This window comes from Salmo salar, chromosome ssa05 (assembly GCF_905237065.1).
Source record: "Salmo salar chromosome ssa05, Ssal_v3.1, whole genome shotgun sequence".
NCBI lineage: Eukaryota > Metazoa > Chordata > Actinopteri > Salmoniformes > Salmonidae > Salmo > Salmo salar.
In genome coordinates, this window is record NC_059446.1 from 47,728,338 (window position 1) to 47,755,851 (window position 27,514).

General features: G+C 45.8%; 1 protein-coding gene across 3 annotated transcripts in view; it reads left to right on the forward strand.

The window, feature by feature from the left end:
- Nucleotides 1–27,142, forward strand: part of LOC106605009 (transcription factor HIVEP3) — a 92,947-nt gene extending 65,805 nt beyond the window's left edge. For 2 of the 3 annotated variants that reach the window (XM_045718289.1, XM_014200201.2), the window contains 6 exons: nucleotides 1,526–5,920; nucleotides 6,202–6,347; nucleotides 18,288–18,463; nucleotides 22,516–22,617; nucleotides 24,290–24,933; nucleotides 25,352–27,142. In XM_045718289.1, the coding sequence (XP_045574245.1) occupies nucleotides 1,952–5,920; nucleotides 6,202–6,347; nucleotides 18,288–18,463; nucleotides 22,516–22,617; nucleotides 24,290–24,933; nucleotides 25,352–25,918 (5,604 nt within the window). In that variant the 5' untranslated portion in view covers nucleotides 1,526–1,951 and the 3' untranslated portion in view covers nucleotides 25,919–27,142. The remainder of the gene's footprint in view (nucleotides 1–1,525; nucleotides 5,921–6,201; nucleotides 6,348–18,287; nucleotides 18,464–22,515; nucleotides 22,618–24,289; nucleotides 24,934–25,351) is intronic. The other variant, XM_014200202.2, reaches the window with a different exon arrangement.
- The last annotated feature ends 372 nt before the right edge of the window (nucleotides 27,143–27,514 follow it).

Here is a 27,514-nt window from a genome sequence, read left to right on the forward strand (position 1 = left end):
GGAACACTGAATGACTCCACACAGCCTCTCAGAGTTATCTCTCTCTCTCGCACACTCACTCACCCTGTCAACTTGTCAGCCTCTGCCACTGCTTTTGCCTTACCCAGGGAAGGTGGGACTGGACTGTCTTACATACTGTTAAATGCACTAGCTTATAACCACTACATCTATTCCCTCCCTGAAAAGTGGTCTTCTGAAATATGATTCATTATTCAGACTAAATTATGATTTACTCCCAATTGATTTAAAATAAAACTTATTGAAAAGTTGAGTATTATATATTTTGATTTTCTCAGGCTATTATTGATGGTTATACTTATGCACCTGATTACCTAATAGTGTGGCCTATTATGAACACCAGAGATATGGAGATTAATATCTTTATACAGAGCTGTTGCAGCAGGGAGGAGAACACAGTTTAAAATGCCAAAGACCACTCTGCACATAAGCAGAGAGAGTAAGCTATCCTGAGAAGTGTGTGTTGATGGCTCTGCTCTGATGATGATGGATGTCAGTGGATGGGCCTCAGCCCGGACTGTCAGCAGTTGGCTACGGCAGCTCAGTGACATTTGCTCCCAGAATGTGTTTTGATTGGCTGCAGTACAAGATTTCTGTGTGTGGAGTTGAGACCTGGGTTTCTCCTAATGTGGGAAATATAACAACAGATATGTCTTGATAAAAGAGGGGAGCACTTCCTCATCTGCCTGCAGTCTTTTTTCTATCTTCAACTACTTCACCCATTGCTGTCAACTCATCTTTACTCATTACAAGAAGATAGCCCCCCCTTTCCCTAGCTTTAGAACAAGATCAAATAAGCTCAGGCTGAATTTCAAATGTTTGTTTAGACTTAGTGCCATGACATTGTGTCACACTTTTACCCTCTCTGTTGGCGCTGCTTCCCTGGATGTTGACCTTGCTTGGCCTTGTCAGAGCAGTGGTGTCTCGTGCAGACTGCTCTAGCCAGATGGTTTGGAGTCAGAGATAGATAAACAGTGGTGTGGTAGACTTTTCCCTCTTACTGTGTCTGATCTCTTTTTGGAACTAGGTTTTATGTTGGATATTGCACATTAGTGCATTGAGACCATTCAAGCACATTTCCACATACAGAACCAACATTACAGGGTAGAAGCACAATGAAATAGACTTTTTCTGTATGTGGCAGAGACCCTTCAGCACACAGGTAGGCCAAGAACAGATCAGAGCAATAAGAGTGTTACCGCAATTACCTCGCTAATGTGATCATTAGAACACTTCCCCCACTCATCAGGCCAAGGAAATGTGGCCTTATTTGTCAGGGTATGATATGTGGCAGCAATATCAACGTGAGAGTCAGTGTTTGGTCACAGGGCATTGACTAGGCCTTAACCCCATGACAAACAGTCTGTTTTTGGTGTCTGTAGGGACTGGCCACCTAGTCATTGATAGTGTCACGAGTCATAACCAATGAAACAAATGCCTAGGTGTATTTTGTCGGGTCTGCCTAAGCTCTGTGACTCACTTCTGATTTATTTCTGTGTTTCTGCAGATCCAGTGAGGTGCTAGGATTGACCAGTGACGGCCTAAGAGGAACAAGAGAAGACCCAGAGGTTTCTACTCAGCAGTGCCACAGTGTCAGAACGGTCCAGCAGTATGCCAAGCCAAAACCTCGTCTAGCTCCCAGTCCACAGTGAAGACCTGTCACAATGGCTCAGGCCGGATGGGAACAGGCTTACTCCGTGATAAGAGAGGATCTATGTTTACCTACATCCTCTATGCTGCTCTGGGGCACTTTTTAATTATGTCTTATTTGATCCTCTTGAATGACTTTTGGCCTGCTCATAAAAAAGGTACTCCATTAGATGTTCCCTCGTCCCAGGCATCTCTGCGGCACTGCGGCTAGCCTCATGAGGCTGTGTGGCACACTGCTCCCAGAGGCATTCCCTGTGTGTCTGTAAGGCCTCCTCCCCACTCTATGGAGGCGGAGCCCAGCCATCCTGCTGATGGTGAGCGATCCGGAAGGCAACAGCAGCCTCTGTCTGCTGGGGCCGCTGAGTCCCCCACAGGGTCCCATCCACAGCAGCCGCCATCCAACCCCCGCCCCGTCCACGGTGGCCTGGGACGCCTCCACCACCGCAAGCCCAAGCGTAGCGACCTGCTCCTCAGGCTTCAGCATCAGCACAAGACCCAAGCAGCAGCATGGCAGCACTCAACAGACACCCCAGGTCCTTCAGGAGGCAGCATCCCCTCCATCTCATCCCTACAATCCTCCTCTACCCAAGGCCATAACACTCATGGGGTCCAGTCCCAGCCCAATCAGGAAGCCCCAGAGGGCAGCCCATCTAAAAGAGGTGAGAGGAAGCCCCAGAAACCGGGGAAGTATGTGTGCACTTACTGCGGCCGTCCATGTGCCAAACCCAGCGTTCTCCAGAAACACATCCGCTCTCACACAGGGGAGAGGCCTTACCCCTGCGTCCCCTGTGGCTTCTCCTTCAAGACCAAGAGTAACCTGTACAAGCACCGCAAGTCCCACGCCCACCGAATCAAGGCAGGCCTGGCGTCCAGCCGGGACGAGCTGAGCCTGAGCGGACCTGCGATGAGCGCCCCGGGAGAGGATCCCGAGGAGCCTACAGAGGGGGAGAGTACAGACTCTGAGGAGGAGTCGGGTCAGTACAGGAAGGAGAAGTTGGGCAAGCAGAAGAGTAGCAGCAGTTTGGTGCTGTTAGGGCAAGAGGAGGGCCAGAGGTCTGACAACTCCCAGGCCGTGAAGCAGAGACTGGCCATGAGGCTGAGTGAGAGGAAGCGTGGCCCCATGGCCTCCCCAGAAGCCCCTCCCTCTTCCTCCACCTCCTCCTCACTGGGCCCCAGTAGTAAAGGCAGCCAAGAGTCAGGCTACTTCTCCCTTTCGAGGAGCACTGAGATGAGCCGAGCTGACTCCCAGGTGAGCCCTCCCACCGCCAAAACCTATGCCGAGATCATTCTGGGCAAGTATGGACGGCTTGGAGGGCAGCAGCGCGGTCCCCATCAGCAGCACACCCACTCTTCTTCACCAGGGATGGAGGAGAAGAGTAGCATGCCCTTCAGCGTGCCCAAGACGCAGGTCATCGAGCACATCACCAAACTCATCACCATCAACGAGGCGGTGGTGGACACCAGCGAGATTGACAGCGTCAAGCCCAGGCGCTCCTTGCTCTCCAGGAAGAGTAGTCTGGAGTTACCCAAGTTCTCCTGCCCCAAATACCCCTATATGTTTGAGCCTAAGGGAGAAATCCCAGGCCCCAGTATGGCAGGCCAATCATTCTTTCCCCATGTCCAAGACGTGGACCCATCGGGGGTCCAGGAGTCTTCCTCTTCAGTGCCTCTGCTGAGAAGCCACTCCATGCCCACCTCAGCAGGCCAGGGAAACCACTCCACCACCTCTCCCTGGGGCTTCTGTCGTCTGAGCCACTCCTTTGATGAGCAGCAGGCTGTGGTGGCCGAGATGAGGGTGGGCGGGCAGCACCGTTTGCTGAGGCGCCAGCCCGCCATCGAGGTGCCCCTCGGGGCTGAACTCAGCCTGGAGGAGGCTGGCCCCTCCTACGCAGCAACAGAAAGCGGCCTAACCAGGAAGCAGCAACAGCAGCAACGCAAAGGTCCAAGGCTCTATGAGTGCAAGGCCTGCGGAGTCCGCTGTAAACAAAGGGAGAGTTACGAGGCCCACAGGGGTCTTTGCACAGGCCAGCCAATAAAGGAGCTGGAGAGAGGTGAGGTGGATGGGGCGTGCCGGGATGACCGTCCCCAGATGATGCACTATAAATTCCGGGCACTGGCCATGGCAGTGAGGAAGAGGAGGAAAGAGGAGAGTCTGGAGGAGGATCCTCCCAGCCCCGAGCCTACAGCTGTTGTGACCTGCAGCCCCGCAACCACCACTGCAGTGCCAAGCCTGGTGGAGCAGAGTGAGGCCTTCTCAGGTGCTCTCTCACAGACTGAGCAGCAGCAGCAAGACAGGAAGGGTATCTCTGTCATCCAGCACACCAGCTCCTTCGAGAAGCAGGAAAGTATATCCATGGAGAGCCAGGAGTCTATAGAGCTCAGAGAGAGCCAGTCAACACTGCAAAAACAGCCGCTGCCAAAATCATCGCCCTCCATGTCCCGCCTGGTCCGCCAGCACAACATCCAAGTGCCAGAGATCCTAGTGACGGTGGAACCTGACGCTGATATGGTGCCAGTGTCGCCCACGGCGACGACATGCTTGTCCAAGGAGCCAGAGAGAGTGGTAGAGGAGTTCCAGTGGCCTCAGCGCAGCCAGAGTATGGCTCAGCTCCCCGCCGAGAAGCTGCCACCAAAGAAGAAGCGTCTCCGTCTAGCCGAGGCTGCTGCCCAGTCTGCATCAGCCTGGAGGGAAAGGAGGAAGTGCCTACTTGTGAAGCACGCCACCCTGGGTGAGCCAGACCACGAGGAAGGGGCCATGGCCAGCCACTCGGGCCGACCAGGGAGCCCCAAGCCAGGCCCGTCCTACACCAGCCACCCTGCCCTCCACCCAGCTGAAGCCAGCACCTCGAGGCTCAGCCCGGAGGCCATAGGGAAGACCGTACAGCTGTTCCACCAGCCCCGGATACCCCCATTCCCCATGCAACCAACTGGGCATGATCGGTTCCCTCTTGGCCAGATAGCCCAGCTCCACCCGGTCACCACTGCCATCTCAGATGTCCTCTCCACCCACATCATCCACAGAGCCTTCTTACACACACACCCTTCTCCTCCAACCATACAAGTCCACCCAGGGCAGCTTCACATGGCAGAATGCTTAGGCCTGCCCCTCCATCCTTTCTCAGCTCTGCTCTCCCTGCAGTACCCCACCGGGCCTGACGAGAATGTGTACTTCCCCGTTTCCCCTGGGCTCACCATCCAAGTCTCCACACAGCCCCCCATACCCCCCACTGTGGTTCTCCCGTCCCCATCTCCTCAGTCCTTAGTCCCCCTACCTTGCCTCCATCCCCCGCCTGTCATCGCAACGTGCCTGGCGCAGCTGATGCCAGTCGTGTCACTGGTGGTGCCAGTGCGCCTCCAGACCCACATGACCACCTATGCCAGTGCCCTGTACACCACCCTATCTCAGATCTTGGCGTCAGCCCGCTCCCAGGAGCCCATCTGCTGCATGGCCATGGTTATCATGGGCCAGCTGGAGCAGGACAAGCTGCAGAGGGCCTATCTAAAGATCCCCACCCCGGACTTCAAGAGCTACCTGCCCCTGTCTCTGCCCCTGGAGCTGGGCTCTGTGTCCAGGGAGGGCTACGGGCCACTGGGGGCTGGAGGGAGCAAACGCATGCTCTCCCCTGCAGCCAGTCTGGAGCTTAGCACAGAGGCCCAGCGTCAGCAGAAACGAGTGAAGGAGGAAGAGGTGGAGGAAGAGAAGGTGGGAGAGGAAGAGGAAAATAAGGGTACTGGGAGAAAACTGGAAGCAGGGGAGGATGAAGAGAAAGAGCCGGAAAGGGCACAGATAGGAGTAGTTACTGTGAAAGTCGAGGAGGAAGAGAAGGTACGGGACCCAGAGGGGCACAGGGAAGAGAGGGAGATGCAAGGGAAGGCTGAACCTAAGAAAGAAAAGGGGAGGGAGGAGAATGAGGGCCAGGGAGTGAGTGCTTCCTTTGTACCCCAGAGTCCAGAGCGAGCCAAAGCCCCCTCGTATACCAGCCTCCACACAACCACCTCAGTCAGCTGGTGCTACTTGAACTACGTGAAGCCCAACCCGTCTGCCCAGAGGGAGTCACAAACCTCCGTTTACACCTCCTGGAGCGTCAGCGTGCACAACCCCAACCTGCCAGGCCTGTCCACCAAGCTGGCCCTGTCCCTGCTGAGCTCCAAGCAGAAGCACAGCTTGGAGACCTACACCATGGCCACAGCTCTAACCCCTGCGACAGGCAAGGTGGTCTCTGCCAGCAGCAGAAAGACCTACATTTCAGAGGTAAATATAACAGCAATATTCAATATCTAGGAAAACACAGCATGGGCCAATTAGACCAAAACTACCAAAACCACTGATTTAGTTTTAGTTATGAATTATATAGTATAATGCATACCCCACAATTCCACAGCTGGAAATTACCAGACACTATGCTGTTAGATTATATACTACAACCAATACATTAAATGTTTGACATTAATTGTTGTTCCAATGTACTGTCATTGCCAACCAAGATGTCAGGGTGCGTTGGTGAATTTGCCTGTGTCTGTCTTTGAGTGTAGGTACATGCTATCCCACCCAGCACCCCTGTCGAAGTGAAGGAGCCACCACAGCAGCCTGAGGAGGAGGAGAAGGGGAAGAGAGAAGAGCAAGGGCCCTCCACCTCCAAACAGAGCGAACCTCTCTGCGTCCAAATCTTCGAGGGCGGGTAAGAGAAAGAGGACACAGCAGTACTGCATACCTCTCTGATCAGCTAATACTAGTGGATTTGTTCTATGAGCAGATAGATTTTTCTGCAAAATTCATCATGCAGATATTCAACGTTACTGACAGATAGAGATGTAACAATACAGTAGATGTGAGTCATTGTATTCAGATACGGTAGCCGTACCAGGCAGCACAGGGCTGCCACCAAATGCAGAGTCTCAAAATATAAATGCCACATTTATGAAGGGAAAAAAGGCAGTAACAGTGGAGAATGTTTTACACTTCAGTCTCCCAGAATAACAGAGAAACAGGTGAGCTAGCCTCCAGGGACTTCATTTATACCGACAGCAGAGCCTTACCCATTCACAGCTGGTAGAAAATGTAGACCTGAATGTGTTGAATGGGGTTGGTATTTGTGCGGTGCAGCAGACAAGCAGAAGGCATCCCTCCAGATTTGTTTTGAGATTCTCATTTGTCTGTATACCTTCCTCTCAATGACACGAGTGCAACTGAAGTTTAGCTGCTGTACTGTACATACATATGTAGGAAAGAAGTCACTGTAAGTCTCTTGAGTAAAGGCAATATTTGGGTGTGGGGATTGAACAAGGCTAATTGCTGCGAGTTGTGTGTGTCAGTCTTCCCACTGCAGTATCTGCTCTCACTGTTGCCTCTGATCGCAACTCACAAAGCTGCCTTTCCTGTGGCAGCTGCTGCAGTCTAGCCAACAGATAGTGATCTGCCAAGAGCACAGTAAAAGACAGTGTGATAGAGATGGAATTGAAAGGGAAAGAGGGGAAATGGTGGAGAGAGGGAAAAATAGAAGGAAGCGTTGAACATTTTTTGTTTCCTTATGACAGACAAAGACGTGTGCGAAAGAGATGGAGACAAATACAAACAGATAGGTGTTGATAGAAAGATATGTGATAGAGAAGTTTTTACAATGAATAACAGATGGACAACATAAGTGCATGTGGGTGGACGGGGGGGGGGTGATTAAGCTTACACAATGCTGTTTGTTGTCTAATTATTGACACTATTTTAGGATATTAATAATGATTTCTCATTAAAATTGTTACTTATACATTGATTTATTATAACATTTGTCAAGAATGATAATTCCAGCTAAAATAATATGCAGGAGTAGAGCTTTCCATAAATCACCATCTAATTTAGACAGCTTACTTTGTCATACTAAAATTATAATTCTATATAGTTGGTTCTGAACACATCTACATTAATGTGGATGCTACCATGATTACGGATAATCATGAATAACGATGAGTGATAAAGTTAGAGGCATACAATAAAGATCATACCCCCCCAAAAAAATAATAACCTCCCTTGTTATTGGTAATGGTGAGAGGCTAGCATGTTTTCTGGGGCATGATCACAGTTTTCCACTAATGGAATATAGCGGTTGTTTTATTTGGCCCCCCTATGAAACCTTTTTTATTTGGGGGGGAATATGAAAGACTGTAAAAACACAAGGAAGTCAGCTCCAGGTGATTTTCATTTTGGTAATCTGTTCCCAAGTATTCCCACGCATAATGGATGGGTAGACTGTTTGGCTGGATTTAGGACCGTGTGGACACCACAAAGCGGGCAAACGGGCTTTGTGAAGGCCAAGCTTCTGGAAGGCTGGCTGGACCAGCAAGGGAGAGTTGAACATAGTGGTTTATTTTTTTTTGTTTATTTCACCTTTATTTAACCAGGTAGGCAAGTTGAGAACAAGTTTTCATTTTCAACTGCGACCTGGCAAGATAAAGCAAAGCAGTGTGACACAGACAACAAAACAGTTACACATGGAGTAAACAAACAAGCCAATAACACAATAAACAAGTCTATGATACAGTAGAAAACAGAAAGTCTATATACAGTGTGTTTAAAAGGCATGAGGAGGTAGGCAATAAATAGGCCATAGGCGCAAATAATTACAATTTAGCAGATTAACACTGGAGTGATAAATGAGCATATGAAGATGTGCATGTAGAGATACTGGTGTGCAAAAAGACCAGAAAAGTAAATCAAATAAAAACAGTAAGGGGATGAGGTAGGTAGATAGGGTGGACAATGTACAGATGGGCTATGTACAGCTGCAGCGATAGCTGATGTTTAAAGTTGGTGAGGGAAATAAGTCTCCAACTTCAGCGATTTTTGCAATTCGTTCCAGTCACTGGCAGCAGAGAACTGGAATGAAAGGTGGCCAAATAAGGTGTTGGCTTTGGGGATGATCAGTGAGATATACCTGCTGGGACGTGTGCTACGGGTGAGTGTTGTTATCGTGACCGGTGAACTGAGACAAGGCAGAGCTTTACCAAGCATAGTCTTATAGATGACCTGGAGCCAGTGGGTCTGGCGACGAATATGTAGTGAGGGCCAGCCGACTAGAGCATACAGGTCGCAGTGGTGGGTGGTATAAGGTGATTTGGTAACAAAACGGATGGCACTGTGATAGACTGCATCCAGTTTGCTGAGTAGAGTATTGGAAGCTATTTTGTAGATGACATCGCCGAAGTCGAGGATCGGTAGGATAGTCAGTTGTACTAGGGTAAGTTTGGCAGCGTGAGTGAAGGAGGCTTTGTTGCGAAATAGAAAGCCGATTCTAGATTTGATTTTGGATTGGAGAAGTTTAATATGAGTCTGGAAGGAGAGTTTACAGTCTAGCCAGACACCTAGGTAATTGTAGTGGTCCACATATTCTAGGTCGGAACTGTCCAGGGTGGTGATGCTAGTCGGGCGGGCGGGTGCGGGCAGCGAACGGTTGAAAAGCATGCATTTGGTTTTACTAGTGTTTAAGAGCAGTTGGAGGTGACCTCTAACTGCTCTTAAACACTAGTAAAACCAAATGCAAGGAGTGTTGTATGGCATTGACGCTTGTTTGGAGGTTAGTTAGCACAGTGTCCAAGGAAGGGCCAGAAGTATACAGAATGGTGTCGTCTGCGTAGAGGTGGATCAGGGAATCGTCCGCAGCAAGAGCAACATCATTGATATATACAGAGAAAAGAGTCGGCCCGAGAATTGAACCCTGTGGTACCCCCATAGAGACTACCAGAGGTCGGGACAACATGCCCTCAGATTTGACACACTGAACTCTGTCTGCAAAGTAGTTGGTGAACCAGGCGAGGCAGTCATTAGAAAAACCAAGGCTATTGAGTCTGCCGATAAGAATACGGTGATTGACAGAGTCGAAAGCCTTGGCCAGGTCGATGAAGACGGCTGCACAGTACTGTCTTTTATCGATGGCGGTTATGATATCATTTAGTACATTGAGCGTGGCTGAGGTGCACCCGTGACCGGCTCGGAAACCGGATTGCACAGCGGAGAAGGTACGGTGGGATTCTAAATGGTCAGTGATCTGTTTATTAACTTGGCTTTCGAAGACTTTGGATAGGCAGGGCAGGATGGAAATAGGTCTGTAACAGTTTGGGTCTATGTTGTCACCCCCTTTGAAGAGGTGGATGACCGCGGCAGCTTTCCAATCTTTAGGGATCTCGGACGATACGAAAGGGAGGTTGAACAGACTGGTAATAGGGGTTGCAACAATGGCAGCGGATAGTTTTAGAAAGTGGTGCATGACTCAAGGATTTTTGGAGTCGACTTCGACTCCTGTGGTTGGAGTCGTAGGAGTCGACTCTTGCTCATCTCCCAAAACACGCTGAAAGAGATTCGCACACACATACACCTAATTATTGCAGAGTCCTACTAGGAAGACTACATTTGCATTCTAGAGGACTGACATGAGCATGATGCTGTCCGTTTGAATATAGAAGGTGATGTGTAGGAACTCAAATATTTCAGTGATATTTCTGCTGTGTGCCGCCTTGACCGATCCCATGGGATGATGCGGTGCGCTCTATGCTGATAAGGCTATTCTTTGCCATGTTCTAGCCCTATTCGGACAGGTATTACTAGATATGTTGGTTTTGTAATTATTATCCTAGCATGTGCATTATTCCAGAGGAATTCACACAGGATAAGTTTTTCAAAACTGACCCATGTAATTCTTAATTTTTCGAAATGAATCGACTATTATGACGGAAGCCTACATTTTTTTATTTTATTTAATTAATTTTTTTTTTTTTTTGTAGGCATGAAGATATTTAAACATCATGTCCAGACGATAATAGGCTACACTGATACCTCGTGCTTGGTTTCCAAATGTACAGTGAGGGGAAAAAAGTATTTGATCCCCTGCTGATTTTGTACGTTTGCCCACTGACAAAGAAATGATCATTCTATAATTTTAATGGTAGTTTTATTTGAACAGTGAGAGACAGAATAACAACAAAAAAATCCAGAAAAACGCATGTCAAAAATGTTATAAATTGATTTGAATTTTAATGAGGGAAATAAGTATTTGACCCCTCTGCAAAACATAACTTAGTACTTGGTGGCAAAACCCTTCTGGGCAATCACAGAGGTCAGACGTTTCTTGTAGTTGGCCACACATCTCAGGAGGGATTTTGTCCCACTCCTCTTTGCAGATCTTCTCCAAGTCATTAAGGTTTCGAGGCTGACGTTTGGCAACTCGAACCTTGAGCTCCCTCCACAGATTTTCTATGGGATTAAGGTCTGGAGACTGGCTAGGCCACTCCAGGACCTTAATGTGCTTCTTCTTGAGCCACTCCTTTGTTGACTTGGCCGTGTGTTTTGGGTCATTGTCATGCTGGAATACCCATCCATGACCCATTTTCAATGCCCTGGCTGAGGGAAGGAGGTTCTCACCCAAGATTTGACGGTACATGGCCTCGTCCATCGTCCCTTCGATGCGGTGAAGTTGTCCTGTCCCCGTAGCAGAAAAACACCCCCAAAGCATAATGTTTCCACCTCCATGTTTGACAGTGAGGATGGTATTCTTGGGGTCATAGGCAGCATTCCTCCTCCTCCAAACAAGGCGAGTTGAGTTGATGCCAAAGAGCTCCATTTTGGTCTCATCTGACCACAACACTTTCACCCAGTTGTCCTCTGAATCATTCAGATGTTCATTGGCAAACTTCAGACGGGCATGTATATGTGCTTTCTTGAGCAGGGGGACCTTGCGGGCGCTGCAGGATTTCAGTCCTTCACAGCGTAGTGTGTAACCAATTGTTTTCTTGGTGACTATGGTACCAGCTGCCTTGAGACCATTGACAAGATCCTCCTGTGTAGTTCTGGGCTGATTCCTCACCGTTCTCATGATCATTGCAACTCCACGAGGTGAGATCTTGCATGGAGCCCCAGGCCGAGGGAGATTGACAGTTCTTTTGTGTTTCTTCCATTTGCGAATAATCACACCAACTGTTGTCACCTTCTCACCAAGCTGCTTGGCGATGGTCTTGTAGCCCATTCCAGCCTTGTGTAGGTCTGCAATCTTGTCCCTAACATCCTTGGAGAGCTCTTTGGTCTTGGCCACGGTGGAGAGTTTGGAATTTGATTGATTGATTGCTTCTGTGGACAGGTGTCTTTTATACAGGTAACAAACTGAGATTAGGAGCACTCCCTTTAAGAGTGTGCTCCTAATCTCAGCTCGTTACCTGTATTAAAGACACCTGGGAGCCAGAAATCTTTCTGATTGAGAGGGGGTCAAATACTTATTTCCCTGATTAAAATGCTAATCAATTTATAACATTTTTGACATGTGTTTTTCTGGATTTTTTGTTGTTGTTATTCTGTCTCTCACTGTTCAAATAAACCTACCATTAAAATTATAGACTGATCATTTCTTTGTCAGTGGGCAAACGTACAAAATCAGCAGAGGATCAAAGACTTTTTTCCCTCACTGTATAGGTCTCCCCATAATATTTAAATGAATGAATTGTGATCATAATCATTATTTTAGCAATCCATCCATGGTAGATGTCGTTCCTAATAGCAATCCTCCCCATCCTGCTGATTTCAGCTGCTGAACCATATTTGCACTTGACCGTGTTTATGGATGAGAAAGTGAACTTGCTATTTCTAAAAAGTTTAGCGGGGGATCCTGCTTTGCGATCTATTTCCTAGGACAGGGCTCTCCAACCCTGTTCATGGGTTGGAGAGCCCTGATCTAGGACATCAACAGCCAGCCAGGGTTTCATTCCTATAGCCTACATATTTTGATTACCTGCACACTTCTGACTGTCTGCCTGGTGGCCGACATGCATAACTATGCCTGGCTGTGCCACTTCCATGTCTCTCTCTCTCCCTCGGTAGCTCGCTTTTTCTTGCTGTGAAAGATGCAAGAGTTTGTTCTCGAAGTAGACTACAAAAAATGGTGTCCTTCCTTGCAGAAATACTGAATCTTAGAAGTCGAGGAGTCTATTCCTAGCGGAATCTAAGCTTGACACCCAGAAATGGGAGTCGATGTACAAGGAGTCGTCTCCCCACCACTAGCTGAACATTCACAGCTGCTGTCGGTGTGTACAGTGCCTTCGGGAGTATTCAGACCCCTTGACTTTTTCCACATTTTTGTTAGGTTACAGCCTTGTAAAAAAAAATCCCCTCTCATTAATCTACACACAATACCCCATAATGACTAAGCCAAAACAGGTTTTTATAAATGTTAGCTAATTTATAAAAAATGAAAAAAATGAATATCACATTTACGTAAGTATTCAGACCCTTTACTCAGTACTTTGTTGAAGCACCTTTGGCAGCAATTACAGCCTTGAGTCTTCTTGGGTATGACGCTAAAAGCTTGGCACACCTGTATTTGGGGAGCTTCTCCCATTCTTCTTCGCAGATCCTCTCAAGCTCTCTGGTTGGATGGGGAGCATTGCTTCACAGATATTTTCAGGTCTCTCCAGAGATGTTAGATCGGGTTCAAGTCCGGGCTCTAGCTGGGCCACGCAGGGACATTCAGAGACTTGTCCCAAAGCCACTCCTGCATTGGCTTGGCTGTGTGCTTAGGGTTGTTTTCCTGTTGGAAGGTGAACATTCACCCCAGTCTGAGGTTCTGAGCGCTCTGGAGCAGGTTTTCATCAAGGATGTATCTGTACTTTGCTCCATTCATATTTGCCTCGATCCTGACTAGTCTCCCAGTCCCTGCCACTGAAAAACACCCCCACAGCATGATGCTGCCACCACCAATCTTCACCGTAGAGATGGTGCCAGGTTTCCTCCAGGCGTGACGCTTGGCATTCAGGCCAAAGAGTTAAATATTGGTTTCATCAGACCAAAGAATCTTGTTTCTCATTATCTGAGAGTTTTAGGTGCCTTTTGGCAAACTCCAAGCAGGCTGTCATGTGCCTTTTACTGAGGAGTAGCTTCCGTCTGGCCACTCTACCATAAAGGCCTGATTGGTGGAGTGCTGCAGAGATGGTTGTCATTCTGGAAGGTTCTCCCATCTCCACAGAGGAACTCTAGAGCTCTGTTAGAGTGACTATTGGGTTCTTGGTCACCTCCCTGACCAATGCCCTTCTCCCCTGATTGCTCGGGTTAGCCGGGCAGTCAGCTCTAGGAAGAGTCTTGGTGGTTCTAAACTTTTTCCATTTAAGAATGATGGAGGGCACTGTGTTCTTGGACCTTCGATGCTGCAGACCATTTTTGGTACCCTTCCCAAGATCTGTGCCTCTACACAATCTTGTCTCGGAGCTCTACGGACAATTCCTTCGACCTCATGGCATGGTTTTTTCTCTGACATGACTGTCAACTGTAGGATCTTATATAGACAGGTGTGTGCCTTTCCAAATCATGTCCAATCAATTGAATTTACCACAGGTGGACTCCAATCAAGTTGTAGATACATCTCAAGGATGATCAATAAAAACAGGATGCACCTGAGCTCAATTTTGAGTCTCATAGCAAAGGGTCTGAATACTTAAGTTATTTCTCTTTTTTATGTTTTATAAATTTGCACCAAAAAAATCAATGTTTTTACTTTGTCATTATGGTGTATTGTGTGTAGATTGCTAAGGAGTTTTGGTAATTTAATCCATTTTAGAATAATGTTGTAACGTAGAAAAATGTGGAAAAAGTCAATGGATCTCAATACTTTCCGAAAGCACTGTATGTGTTCTCTTTTCTCCGAATTGTAAAAGCAAGCAGAGCAGAAACTGGCTAATATTTAGTGTACTAATGTAGCTGGCAAGGTAACTTTTGTTTAATTTAAAACATCTGTTCAAACAGACCTCAGTCTCCTGCACTTGACTCAACCCTTTCCTGCTATCAAGGATAGCTCTGACAACGGTATCGAAAACAAGATGAAACAAGCCACTTACTATAAAAATAATACATTTGTGAAAATTCCCAGTGGTAAGGTAGTAGCGCTAGTGTAACTGATATGTAATGTTAGCTAATGTTTCATCCCCTCTCGACTGAGATGAATTAATTAAATCGCTAGTAGCTAGCTACCACAGCCAGTTCAGCTCCAGCGTCTAGCCATCTATCAGATAGCGATATGAGGTGGCTATTATTACTATATTTCTAACAGCCGTTGTGGTTTGTGTGGAAATGTTTTGTAGCCTTTGTTTTGTCTCGTTTCAACAGAAGTAAATGAACAGGGATAGCTTTTGCCAGTTGGTGTACCATTAGAGAGAGAGCTGGTCAAAAGTTGGTTAACGTTAGCTATTATTTTTTGCCGCAATCACGCTAGACCTTGTTCAAACGATGAAACCATGATTCTATTCTTTGATAATATAATTTATAAACATACACCAAGGTAATTCTTTGTCATGCCTCATCTTACGAGGATCAGATGGTGACAGGGGTCTCAGCAGGGTCAGGCAGCCAGGGAAGACCCAGTCTGTGACAGAGCTGAGATGAATATTTAGAGATGCAAGACTTTATTCTCTCTGTGCAGCAAACACTGGACAAGCCAGATACTTCAAAGATTGAAACTATTTTAAGGCAGTCTGAAAAACCTCAAGTTGATTTCCAAACTATATCAAGGGTTGATAGAGGCTTTCCCCAATGACACAAAACATGTAAAACAGAAATGTTAGGAAGACCTGGTGGAAGCTATTGATGATGATTCATGGATACAGATATGTTTGAATGCCCAGTCATGTTCATATAATCTCAGACATAAATTACTGCAGTTTTAAGACCGTCCATCGGCCGTACTATATGCCAGTGAAACTTAATTACATGCACTCAGAAGTGTAATTCCTCTGCTGGAGGTGTAAAACTCAAAATGGGACATATTTGCATAAGTTATGGTCTTGTGAGGGCTGGCTGAATTCTGGCAAAGAATATGTTATTTTATCTCAGCATGTCTACAGATTCCCTTCACCCTGTTTTTGTTTGCTTGGAAGTGTTGATACTGGAGACTTATCAGAAGAAACTGTGTAACCAAGCATTTATAGCGGCTAAGCATTGCCATGAATTGGAAGGTTGGTTATCCTCCCTCAATGTCACAATGGATGGCAGAAATATCAAGTTATGTATTACCAGATTTGATTTATTACAAGATTAAGGGTATACTGGGTACTTTCATGAGGTCTGGATGCCTTATATGGAATGTAGTACTACAAAAGGAGTCTATTGAAAACATGCCCAAGTCAGGGGAGATACCTTTTTTGTCAATCCCTAGCTGCTGGACTGTTCAAACCTGGCCCTGGGGGTCTTCCGTCTTGTGGGTTGTCACTCTGGCCTTGGCCTAACACACCCAAAACCAATAATTTATGTTTCTCTAAGATCCTAAAGCTGAGTGGGGTGTGTTGGGTTGGGGCGCTGTAGGGTGTTGGACCCCTAGGAACAGGATGGGGCGACCCAGCTATTTTGTGTGCAAGTAAAAGGAGCTCTACAGTACTATTAGGCCTATGAGATTAATTTTATGGAGGATTTGCTGTTTCTTTGTGTTAATGTGTATTGTGTTGGGAGAAAGTTAAGTTATGTACTAGACTGGTGGGGGTCAGGGGTGCAGGCGGCTCGGGCTGGCTGGGCAGTCTGGCAGAAATGTTATATAGATGTTGTCTAAATAAAGACAATCAAGTCTTTGTATTTTTGTTAATTTGTTATGTTATTGGTTAAAGGTGCAAGACAACATTGATTATTGAATTTCTTTTGATCTAGTTCAGTCTTATCAATCACTTAAACATATTTAATAATGATCTCTTACCAAGCTTGAAGACTGTGGGCATTTTTGTTCTAAATATAGACGTCATATTGGATTGTGTAGAAATGCAGGAATTTAGCTATAGATGGCCCACCGACAGGTTATGTCCCCCCCACATCTATAACTATCATCAGTGGTTTCTAACAGGGGTTTACAATTTACAAACCATAAAGTTTTGACCTTAAAGGGACAGTTTAGTGATTTTACATATGTAAATATTTGTTTAAATTGAAATCAGTCTATGGAAAAGGAGTGACTGCAATCCACACTTTGGCTTTCTAAAACTAACCATTGCAAAGATTTTACACCATTAGCATTTTGGGATGCCCAAATCTCAAAATAATTTTTTACCAATTCATTGAGTAACGCAATCAATTTAAGAGGTGATTTGAGCATGAAATGTGATACATGCTAAACGGGGAAGATTGACTTGGGGAATGGGGAACAGCTGCTGCTCGTCAGGAAACAACACAATAACATAAACAGAATTTAGACATCTGGTAGATTTTTCTAGAAGCACTGTGCACAAATCCAATTTCCAGGTTGCACAGCAAAAAATACAATATGCTACAGCTGACTCCAAGCCTATGCTACAGCTGACTTCTCTCTCGGTTCCGTAGCCAACAGATTAACCTAACGAAGCAGGCGTAAAATATTGGGGAACACACAAACACACACACACAATGCATGTAGCACTCTAGAAACAGTGTGTCATTCATTCTACCTCTCTTCTCTGTGTTCTCAACCACGACTGCCGTCATCGGAACACAACACACATCACTACTTTCTATAAATACACGGCATGCAGGCAGCTCAGCTCTGTTTTGTGGTTTTAATGACTTGTATGTTTTCATCCTGATCCAATTAAGTCACGTCTGTGAGAGAGGAGGGACTGACTGGGGGGCTCTCTGGAGAACATTAACATTATTCAGTTGGAGAAACCGATGCTGTAACATGGCAGGCTTTTTCCTCACTGTCGCTTTTCTCATAAACTAAAGGAGCCGTGGGCGTCCTCTGTGACAGCGGAACATTGGATTTAATCTCCTTAATCTGCATTTAGTGCAGCTGCAACTGTCTAGTTGCTCTTAACACAGCCAGACATACATTTTTATGGCGTAAATACATTGTCATATTTTCTCATTGGCTTGGTAACATAGTCAGCTTAGCTCATTCCACTGTTAACCTGTGAGGTCATGATCAGTGTGTTTATCATATTGTATGAAGTTCAACAGGATGCAGGGTTTACCATAATTCACAGTCACATTCATGCCCAGCCTCATCACAGCCAGAAACAGATTGAAATTGTCAGTGTGATGTAATTTTTCACTTATTTTGTCCTGTTTCTCCTGCTGGGTGTATGCCGTGTGCCTGCACTTCAAAGTACTGTTGTTGCCTCATTGGAAAGCTCAATGCGAATACTGATCTTTATTCATGTTGATCTAGTATACTGTATGACAAATTCTGTATTTAAAGATGAGTGTACATCGAGTTGGGTAGTGCATAGTATTTCCGTAACATATAAACTAGTCTTTTATAGAGTAGGGCTAAATGTACAGTTGGATTTTGTATGTATTGTAGCTTTGGGGCAGTTGGCTAAAGCCAGGCTTCCCTCTCTGTAGCTGCTGCTGTTGTTGGCCGAGCCAACCAAGCTGAGGATAAAGGTTGGGTTCTCTGTCTACCTGCCTGCCTGCCTGCTACGGGCGTAGACAGGCTGGAGAGAGTGAACTACAGGGGGACTTAGAGGAAGCCGGGGTTTAGTGGGGCTACCCCGTTCTGATGTAAAGAGTGCCTTGTGTAGAGTAGGCCCAGGGAGCTATCTTTACCTACTTTTAACTTACTATGTATTTTGTTTTTCTTTTCTCACTCCCTCTCACTCCCTCTCCCCCCACTTCCTCTCTCTCTCCCTCTCCTCCTCTTTCCCATCAGGTACAAGTCTAATGAGGAATATGTGTATGTGCGGGGTCGCGGCAGAGGAAAGTATGTCTGCGGAGAGTGCAGGATCCGCTGTAAGAAGCCCAGCATGCTAAGGAAGCACATTCGAACACACACGGATCTCCGGCCCTACATCTGCAAACACTGCAACTTCGCCTTCAAAACCAAAGGTGAGGAAGAGGAGGTGTGACCTTCCTAAATAGGCCCCCAAATCATAATACGGCATTCAGTGTCGCTCTGCCTTCGTATATGGTTGAGCAGTTTCTTTAACGATTAGCTATACTCCAAGTCGATATTCACGTCATAAGAAGGAATTCCCCTCGACCACAAATTGGAGAAAACAAACATTCTTTCCCATTGACCCCCATTGTTAAAGAGCCAACTTCGTCAATTTTCTTATTATACAGAAATTACAAAACATGCCGACAAACTGCTGTGTTGTTCAATGAACATATAACCAGGTATAAACAACATAAGGAAATAGAGCCTGCGAGAAGAGCCATGTGGCCTCAGGCTATTCGACATGAAAAATATGGGATCCGGTTCCCAAGTAGGCTACACGTAAAGTGCATTCAGAAAATATTCACACCCTTTTGACTTTTTCCACACTTTTTTACTTATTCTAAAATGAATTCTAAAATGGATTTTTTTTTTTATTCCCCTCAATCTACCCACAATACCCCATTATGACAAAGCAAAAACAGGTTTTTAGAAATTGTTGCAAATGTATAAAATAAAAATAAAAACTGACATCACATTTGCATAAGTATTCAGAACCTTTACTCAGTACTTGGTTGAAGCACCTTTGGCAGCGATTATAGCCTTAAGTCTTACATTTACATTACATTTAAGTCATTTAGCAGACGCTCTTATCCAGAGCGACTTACAAATTGGTGCATTCACCTTATGATATCCAGTGGAACAACCACTTTACAATAGTGCATCTAAATCTTTTAAGGGGGGGGGTTAGAAGGATTACTTTATCCTATCCCAGGTATTCCTTAAAGAGGTGGGGTTTCAGGTGTCTCCGGAAGGTGGTGATTGACTCCGCTGTCCTGGCGTCGTGAGGGAGCTTGTTCCACCATTGGGGTGCCAGAGCAGCGAACAGTTTTGACTGGGCTGAGCGGGAACTGTGCTTCCTCAGAGGTAGGGGGCCAGCAGGCCAGAGGTGGATGAACGCAGTGCCCTTGTTTGGGTGTAGGGCCTGATCAGAGCCTGAAGGTATGGAGGTGCCGTTCCCTTCACAGCTCCGTAGGCAAGCACCATGGTCTTGTAGCGGATGCGAGCTTCAACTGGAAGCCAGTGGAGAGAGCGGAGGAGCGGGGTGACGTGAGAGAACTTGGGAAGGTTAAACACCAGACGGGCTGCGGCGTTCTGGATGAGTTGTAGGGGTTTAATGGCACAGGCAGGGAGCCCAGCCAACAGCGATTTGCAGTAATCCAGACGGGAGATGACAAGTGCCTGGATTAGGACCTGCGCCGCTTCCTGTGTGAGGCAGGGTCGTACTCTGCGAATGTTGTAGAGCATGAACCTACAGGATCGGGTCACCGCCTTGATGTTAGTGGAGAACGACAGGGTGTTGTCCAGGATCACGCCAAGGTTCTTAGCACTCTGGGAGGAGGACACAAGGGAGTTGTCAACCGTGATGGCGAGATCATGGAACGGGCAGTCCTTCCCCGGGAGGAAGAGCAGCTCCGTCTTGCCGAGGTTCAGCTTGAGATGGTGATCCGTCATCCACACTGATATGTCTGACAGACATGCAGAGATGCGATTCGCCGCCTGGTTATCAGAAGGGGGAAAGGAGAAGATTAATTGTGTGTCGTCTGCATGGCAATGATAGGAGAGACCATGTGAGGATATGACAGAGCCAAGTGACTTGGTGTATAGCGAGAATAGGAGAGGGCCTAGAACAGAGCCCTGGGGGACACCAGTGGTGAGAGCGCGTGGTGCGGAGACAGATTCTCGCCACGCCACCTGGTAGGAGTGACCTGTCAGGTAGGACGCAATCCAAGCGTGGGCCGCGCCGGAGATGCCCAACTCGGAGAGGGTGGAGAGGAGGATCTGATGGTTCACAGTATCAAAGGCAGCAGATAGGTCTAGAAGGATGAGAGCAGAGGAGAGAGAGTTAGCTTTAGCAGTGCGGAGAGCCTCCGTGACACAGAGAAGAGCAGTCTCAGTTGAATGGCCAGTCTTGAAACCTGACTGATTAGGATCAAGAAGGTCATTCTGAGAGAGATAGCAGGAGAGCTGGCCAAGGACGGCACGTTCAAGAGTTTTGGAGAGAAAAGAAAGAAGAGATACTGGTCTGTAGTTGTTGACATCGGAGGGATCGAGTGTAGGTTTTTTCAGAAGGGGTGCAACTCTCGCTCCCTTGAAGACGGAAGGGACGTAGCCTTCTTTGGTTCAAGTCTGGGCTTTGGCTGGGCCACTCAAGGACATTCAAAGACTTGTCTCGAAGCTACTCCTGCGTTGTCCGCTGAAAAACATCCCCACAGCATGATGCTGCCACCACCATGCTTTACCGTAGGGATGGTGCCAGGTTTCCTCCAGATGTGACACTTGGCATTCAGGCTAAAGAGTTCATTCTTGGTTTCATCAGACCAGAAAATCTTGTTTCTTATGGTCTGAGAGGCCTTTAGGTTTCTTTTGGCTAACTCCAAGCGGGCTGTAATGTGCCTTTTACTGAGCAGTGTCTTCCGTCTGGCCACTCTATGATAAAGGCCTTATTGGTGGAGTGCTGCATGGTTGTCTTTCTGGAAGATTCTCCCATCTCGACAGAGGAACTCTGGAGCTCTGTCAGAGTAACCATCGGGTTTTTGGTCACCTCCCTGACCAAAGCCCTTCTCTCCCGATTGCTCAGTTTGGCTGGGTGGCCAGCTCTAGAAAGAGTCTTGGTGGTTCCAAACTTCTTCCATTTAAGAATGATGGAGGCCACTGTGTTCTTGGAGATCTTCAATGCTGCAGAAATGTTTTGGTACCCTTCCCCAGATCTGTGCCTCAACACAATCCTGTCTCGGAGCTCTACGGACAATTCCTTCAACCTTGTGGCTTGGTTTTTGCTCTGACATGCACTGTCAACTGTGGGAGATTATATAGACAGGTGTGTGCCTTTCCAAATCATTTCCAATCAATTTAATTCAAGTTCAAGTTGTAGAAACATCTCAAGAATGATGAACGGAAACAGAATGCACCTGAGCTCAGTTTCAAGTCTCATAGCTAATGGTCTTTAAATAAGGTTCATAGGTTTAAATTTTTTTTGCAAATGTATAAAAACATATTTTCGCTTTTTCATTATTGGGTATTGTGTGTAGATTGATGAGGGAATTTTTTTAATCAATTTTAGGATAAGGCTGTAATGTAATAAAATGTGGGAAAAGGCAAGGGTTCTGAATACTTTCCGAATGCACTGTAGCTATGTGTGTGTTAAACTTTTCATCACAGGTAAGACATTTAACTTGTTTAGTGTAGTCCATTTATAACTCCACTCACTATTTGTAACTCTATAGTCTGTTTGTTTATGTTGTTGGTTTTGGTTTTGGTTAGCTTATAATATTCCAGTCGGTAGGTAGCTAGCACTCACTTACGTGGCTGCTAGCACCGTCATTTTATTTATTTTTTATTTAACTAGGCAAGTCAGTTAAGAACAAATTCTTATTTACAATGATGGCCTACCAGAAGACAAAAGGCCTCCTGCGTCATAAAAAGGGGCATGAGGGAAGCCCTACAATATTACTTTTAGTAATGAGAATGCTTGGGAGTAGGCAATGTTGAAAAGTAATCTTTAGACATGTTGTACTTAAATGTAATTTTGTAGTTGAGTAAAACAAGCAGACAAGAAAATTCAGTTTTAAAAAGGTCACGTTTTTGCTGTGAGCCAATGGGGTAACCTAGGTAACAACGGGTGGTTTTCCTCACGGGCGGGCTGTGACATTCCATCTAAAAATTACTTGGACTATGCTTAGGGTTGCAAAATTCAGGGAACTTTTAAATAAATTCCCTGGTTTTACAGAAATCCTGGTTGGAGGTTTCTGGATTCCCTCCTGATTCCGTGAATCATCCAACTGGGATTTTGGGAAAAAACTGGGAATTTATTAAATTCCCAGAATGCTTGACTATTTGTTTGTACTCTGGTCTCTCCCCGCACAATCAATTATTCCTCATCTACCCTGCCCCAGTTCAGTCTAATGTGGCTTTGCTGTTCTTGTTTTCCTTGTCTTCATAGGGAACCTTACCAAGCACATGAAGTCCAAGGCTCATGGGAAGAAGTGCCAGTCAATGGGAACGTCTGGGTCTTCACTGGACGAGCCAGAGACCGAGGAAGCAGGTACAATACCATAGAGAGGAAACTTCACCCATCAAACATCTTTCCTCAAACTTGACTCGATAGCTGGCCTTGTAGCTATATCTGCTCCTCTAAAGAAACTGGAACTGGGCATGACATGTATGTTGGATATGTAAGGCAATATGTTGCTATTCTCATTCCTCTGTCGCGCTAAAGAGAAATAAAAAAAATATAAAATTAATTTATAAAGAATACATGGCCAAATACATTATATAGAGTCTGTTTCTGGTGCAGGATGGGAGAGATGTACAGTGTTGTTTTCAAGGCTGCAGTCCTGGCCTTTAAAAAACAGAATGCCAGACATTCACATCCACCCCCTCTCTGTGCAGGCTCAATGCCTCCCATCTCTCTCTCAATCCCTCCCGGTAGCAGACTGCACTCAACACTGAGCCAAGGACAGCCCATTCAAATAACCCTTCCATTCAAAAGCCAGCTGTTAGACTTCATGAATGGAAACAGCAGCACGATCCCATTAAATCAAACCTTGTCCGTCTGCTTGCTATTTATAACATCAGGTTGATAGAATGTTATGTTGGATAGGAAGCCAGCCTGTCCTGGTCCTTGTGCCCATTTCATGTGTTTGTGTGTATGAATGTGTGTTTATATACAGTGAGCTCCAAGTATTGTGGTAGTGCCCAATTTTTTATGTTTTGGCTCTGCACTCCATCACTTTGGGTTTGAAATGATACAATGACTATGAGGTTAAAGTGCAGACTATCAGCTTTAATTTGAGGGTCATTTCATCCAAATCTGGTGAACCGTTTAGAAATTCCAGCACTTTCTGTACGTAGTCCCCTCATTTTCAGGGACCATAAGTATTGGGACAAATTTTGTTATGTGTTTTTAAAGTAGTCAAAGTTTAGAATTTGGTCCCATATTCCTAGCATGCAATGATTACATCAGGCTTGTGACTCTACAAACTTGTTGGATGCAGTTTCTGTTTTTGATTGTGTTCAGAAATGTTTTTGCCCAAGAGTAATGAATGGTAAATAATGTATTGTGTCATTTTGGAGTCACTTTTATTGTCAATAAGAAAAATGTTTTCTAAACACTTCTACGTTAATGTGGATTCTACCATGATTATGGATAGTCCTGAATGAATCGTGAATAATGATGAGTGAGAAAGCTAGACACAAATGTTATACCCCCAAGACATGCTAAACTCTCACCATTACAATAGAAGGGGAGGTTAGCGTATTTGTGCGTCTCACTTTCTCACTCATCATTATTCACGATTCATTCAGGACTATCTGTAATCATGGTAGCGTCCACATTAATGTAAAAGTGTTTAGAAACATATTCTATTTTTATTGAAGCTCATAGTCAAATCCAAAGTGCTGGAGTACAGAGCCAAAACAACAACAAATGTCAGTGTCCCAATACTTTTAGAGCTCACTGTAAGTCCAGAGTGACTTAGGTGAACTCTGTATCTCGAGAGCTGCATTGTCTGCTGGTTTTCAGTCTTGCCTTTCAATCTGGAACTAGTTTAGACCAAGCGTTTCGTATTGGACAAGTTCTGATAGTACCTCCCCGTTTCTGACTGCTTTCTTCCATTTTGTGACTATTGAACACAACTGTGTTAATTTAGGTGTAGCCTGGGGGACTGGAGTTTGGAGAATTAGGCTTAGTGTAAGTTTCCCCCTCTTCTCATCAGGAGGTATTGAAGAGCATTTGTCTGGGTTCGAGGACCAGGATGAGCACCAGTGCTCTGACGTGGATGATTCAGAGGAGGACGATGATGAGGAAGAGTCCTCATCTCACGACGAGCCGCCCTCATCCTGCTCCTCCGACCGCAGTCTGTCAACAAGGGGGCATTCCAGCAGCGGAAGACGGTCCCAGCAGGGCACGCCTGACCCCTCAGCCCCAGAACCCCAGCTAGATCCCAGCCCCTGGCCCAGCCAGGAGCTCTCTCCCACCCGTAGACTGTGGCACAGCGGGCATGCTTCCTCTCCAGAAAGCCGGAGGGCACTGTTCTCCCGCCGGGGCTGGGACACCTCCCTCAGGGCCTTCTCCCCTAGCAGTGAGAGCTCTCCCATCCAAAGCCTTTCCCCCAGACGGGAGCTGGACTCCCACAACCGACACCTCTCGCCCTCCCCCAAGAGAGGACCATCCCCCATCAGAGCTCTATCCCCCCTGTACTCCATGCGGCCTCTCTCCCCTCTCCGGCCGATGTCCCCTAGCCAGTATCGGATGTTGTGGGCTCCTGCCTCTCCCTCGCCCCTGGGGGTGCAGCATAGACCTTGCAGCTCACCCAGTCGTTTGCCATGGGACAGCGATCGCATACAGGTGGGTTCAATGGTAAGTTATGTATTTAATTCACTTTCTGATCCTGTAGTTTTTCATGTTATTTTAATCCACAGTTATTCTTGTCAGTTACAAAATGAGATGTAATTAGCCATCCCTCCACATAACTACATTGTCAGTAATGGTCAGTAGTAAACACATCTCATTGCAGAGTAATTTCCTTTTTGGTACTAAGCTAACACTTACTATATGAGAATAGCAGAGGCCTAAATACGTAACTATACTATACTTTGTAAATTTACTTTTGATGGCTGATGATGTTTAATGCCTGTGGTTGCATCTTGCTTGCATCCCTCCCCTGTGTTTTAAAACCTGCATTGGAAGCCCAGTTTAGCCAAAGGCAATGTGAAAACAAGTTCAGTGTTTTGTTCTACTGTGTGAAGTAATGATGAGGTCCTTGCTCCCCCAACAGGAGAGGATAGGAACACCAAGTGAAGGGCAGATTGGTCCAGAGCCCTGCCTGTCATTCCCCCCAGCTTTCCGTCTGTCCCCTAGTGACAGCCCTAAAGCCCAGTCCCAGTCCAGGGACTGCATCTTCAGCCACCTGCCTCTGCACTCCCAGCAGGCCAGGGTGACCTACCTGATGATTCCCATTGGGGGCATTCAGATGGTGCAGGCTCGTCCCCACTCCCACCCCACTACCCCCACCTCGGCCTCCTCTCCCCCGATGGAGAGGCTTCTACTGGGCCAGACCAGGAGGGAAGCCCCCTGGTGCAGGACCCCCAGAACTCAAGGGCTCAGAACTCCTGGGGACCACTGGTCAGACAGCCAGGAAGTAGTAGGAGCCAGCCAATCAGGGCTGTGCATTCCCAGTTTTACCCCACCCATACGTTCCAAACCCTCCATCTCGCAGCAGGGTAGGATCGACCCAGGGATGATAAACACAAAGCAATATGACAGCTCCTCCCACTCACACAGGTCTGAGGCAGAGACCAGAGAACGATGGCCCTCACATGGCCAGGCAGGACCATCCACCTAGTCAGCCAGTCCCCCCCCCCCCCCCCCTCCCACACACAGGATTGGACAGCTGTTTGAGAGGCAGGAGCCACCAGGGTTGCGGTTCAGAGCGACTGGTTCAGAATTGGTAGAGGGAGGAGCTAAAGGCGGAGACTCAACCAATCAAGGCCAGAGCACTTAGCCACCCTTTGATACGTCTATGCGTCCTTTACGTTTTTTGTTGCTACTCTTGTTTTTGGGTTTTGTATTGCTTTGTTTTTATACCGTTTTCAATACAATTGTTAACTTAAATGTTAGTTCTTCTGCAATATTCAGGTTTGTTATAAAATGCACTTTTTTCTTTTTGAAGATTTCTTTAAATCTCTCGATCTTACCTTCTGTATCTCTATTGATACTGCTATCTTAATATATATTTGAATATATATGTAAAATAAATATGAATACATTTGTAAATTACCAAAATCTTTAATCAACAATAAATGCACATGTTGTTTTGTCTCTTTGTCCAGTATTACTCAAACTGTAGTTACTTGTGCCTTTTCTGTCTGGGTTTGTGTCTTGAGATGACGACAAAGATAAAAGGCTGTGAAGTTTTGATATGCACTCTGTGTTTCCAGGAAGGGGGTTCCTGTGTGGCGTGATGACTGTTTGTATCCTTAAAGGGATAGTTAAGGGTTAGAGGTAGTTTCGCGAGCCAATGCTAACTAGCTGTACCCGAAGACTTCCAGTCTTTGCACTTAGCTAGTTAGCATTGGCTTGCGAAACTACAGTACCTCTACCTTCATTCATACTGGATGCAGAGACATAAAAATGAATTTCCAAAACCCCAAACTATCCCTTTAAGGCCATTGCATTGAGGTCAGGGTATTTTAAATATGGTATATGAGGTGGTATATTGGAGGAACAGTGAGCGCTTTGCAAAGAAAATGCACTGAAGTCATATTTTTTTATAAAAAAAGATTTGTCAATGTAATGTCAATGTACGGAGAAGTGCTCCATATTTATTATTTTGTTAAACTATGAAAGTAATTATTGTTTAAGTTCTTTTACTTTATATTTTTGGAGGAAAAAAAGATGCAATCTTTTTTTGTCTGTCTTTTTCATAATGTTCTCACGACTTGAAATGGAGATGGACAAGAAGGTCTCTTTAAGATTGGATATGGTACAAGGAGGAACAAGTGCCCTAAAGATTTTCACACACAGCAAATGTTTTGTCTCTGAACCAATAAAAAGTGCACCAGACTTCTATGAGGCTGTTTTACTGGTTCTCTTGTTTTAGAAATTTTTAGATAAACTTTTTAGATAAACCAAAATAATGATTGATTAATACATATAGAACGCTGCTGTTTGAATTCCACAAAATAACAATTGGAGTTAAAATCAACAAAAACAAATACATTTGTCACTTGCTTCGTAAACTACAGGTGTAAACTAACAGTGAAATGCTTACTTAATGGCTCTTCCCAACAATGCAGATTTTTTTTTTTTAAATAATAGAATAAAATTCTAACAAGGAATAAATACACAATGAGTAATGATAACTTGGTTACAGTGCCTTGCAAAAGTATTCATCCCCTATGTGTTTTTCCTATTTTGTTGCATTACAACCTGTAATATT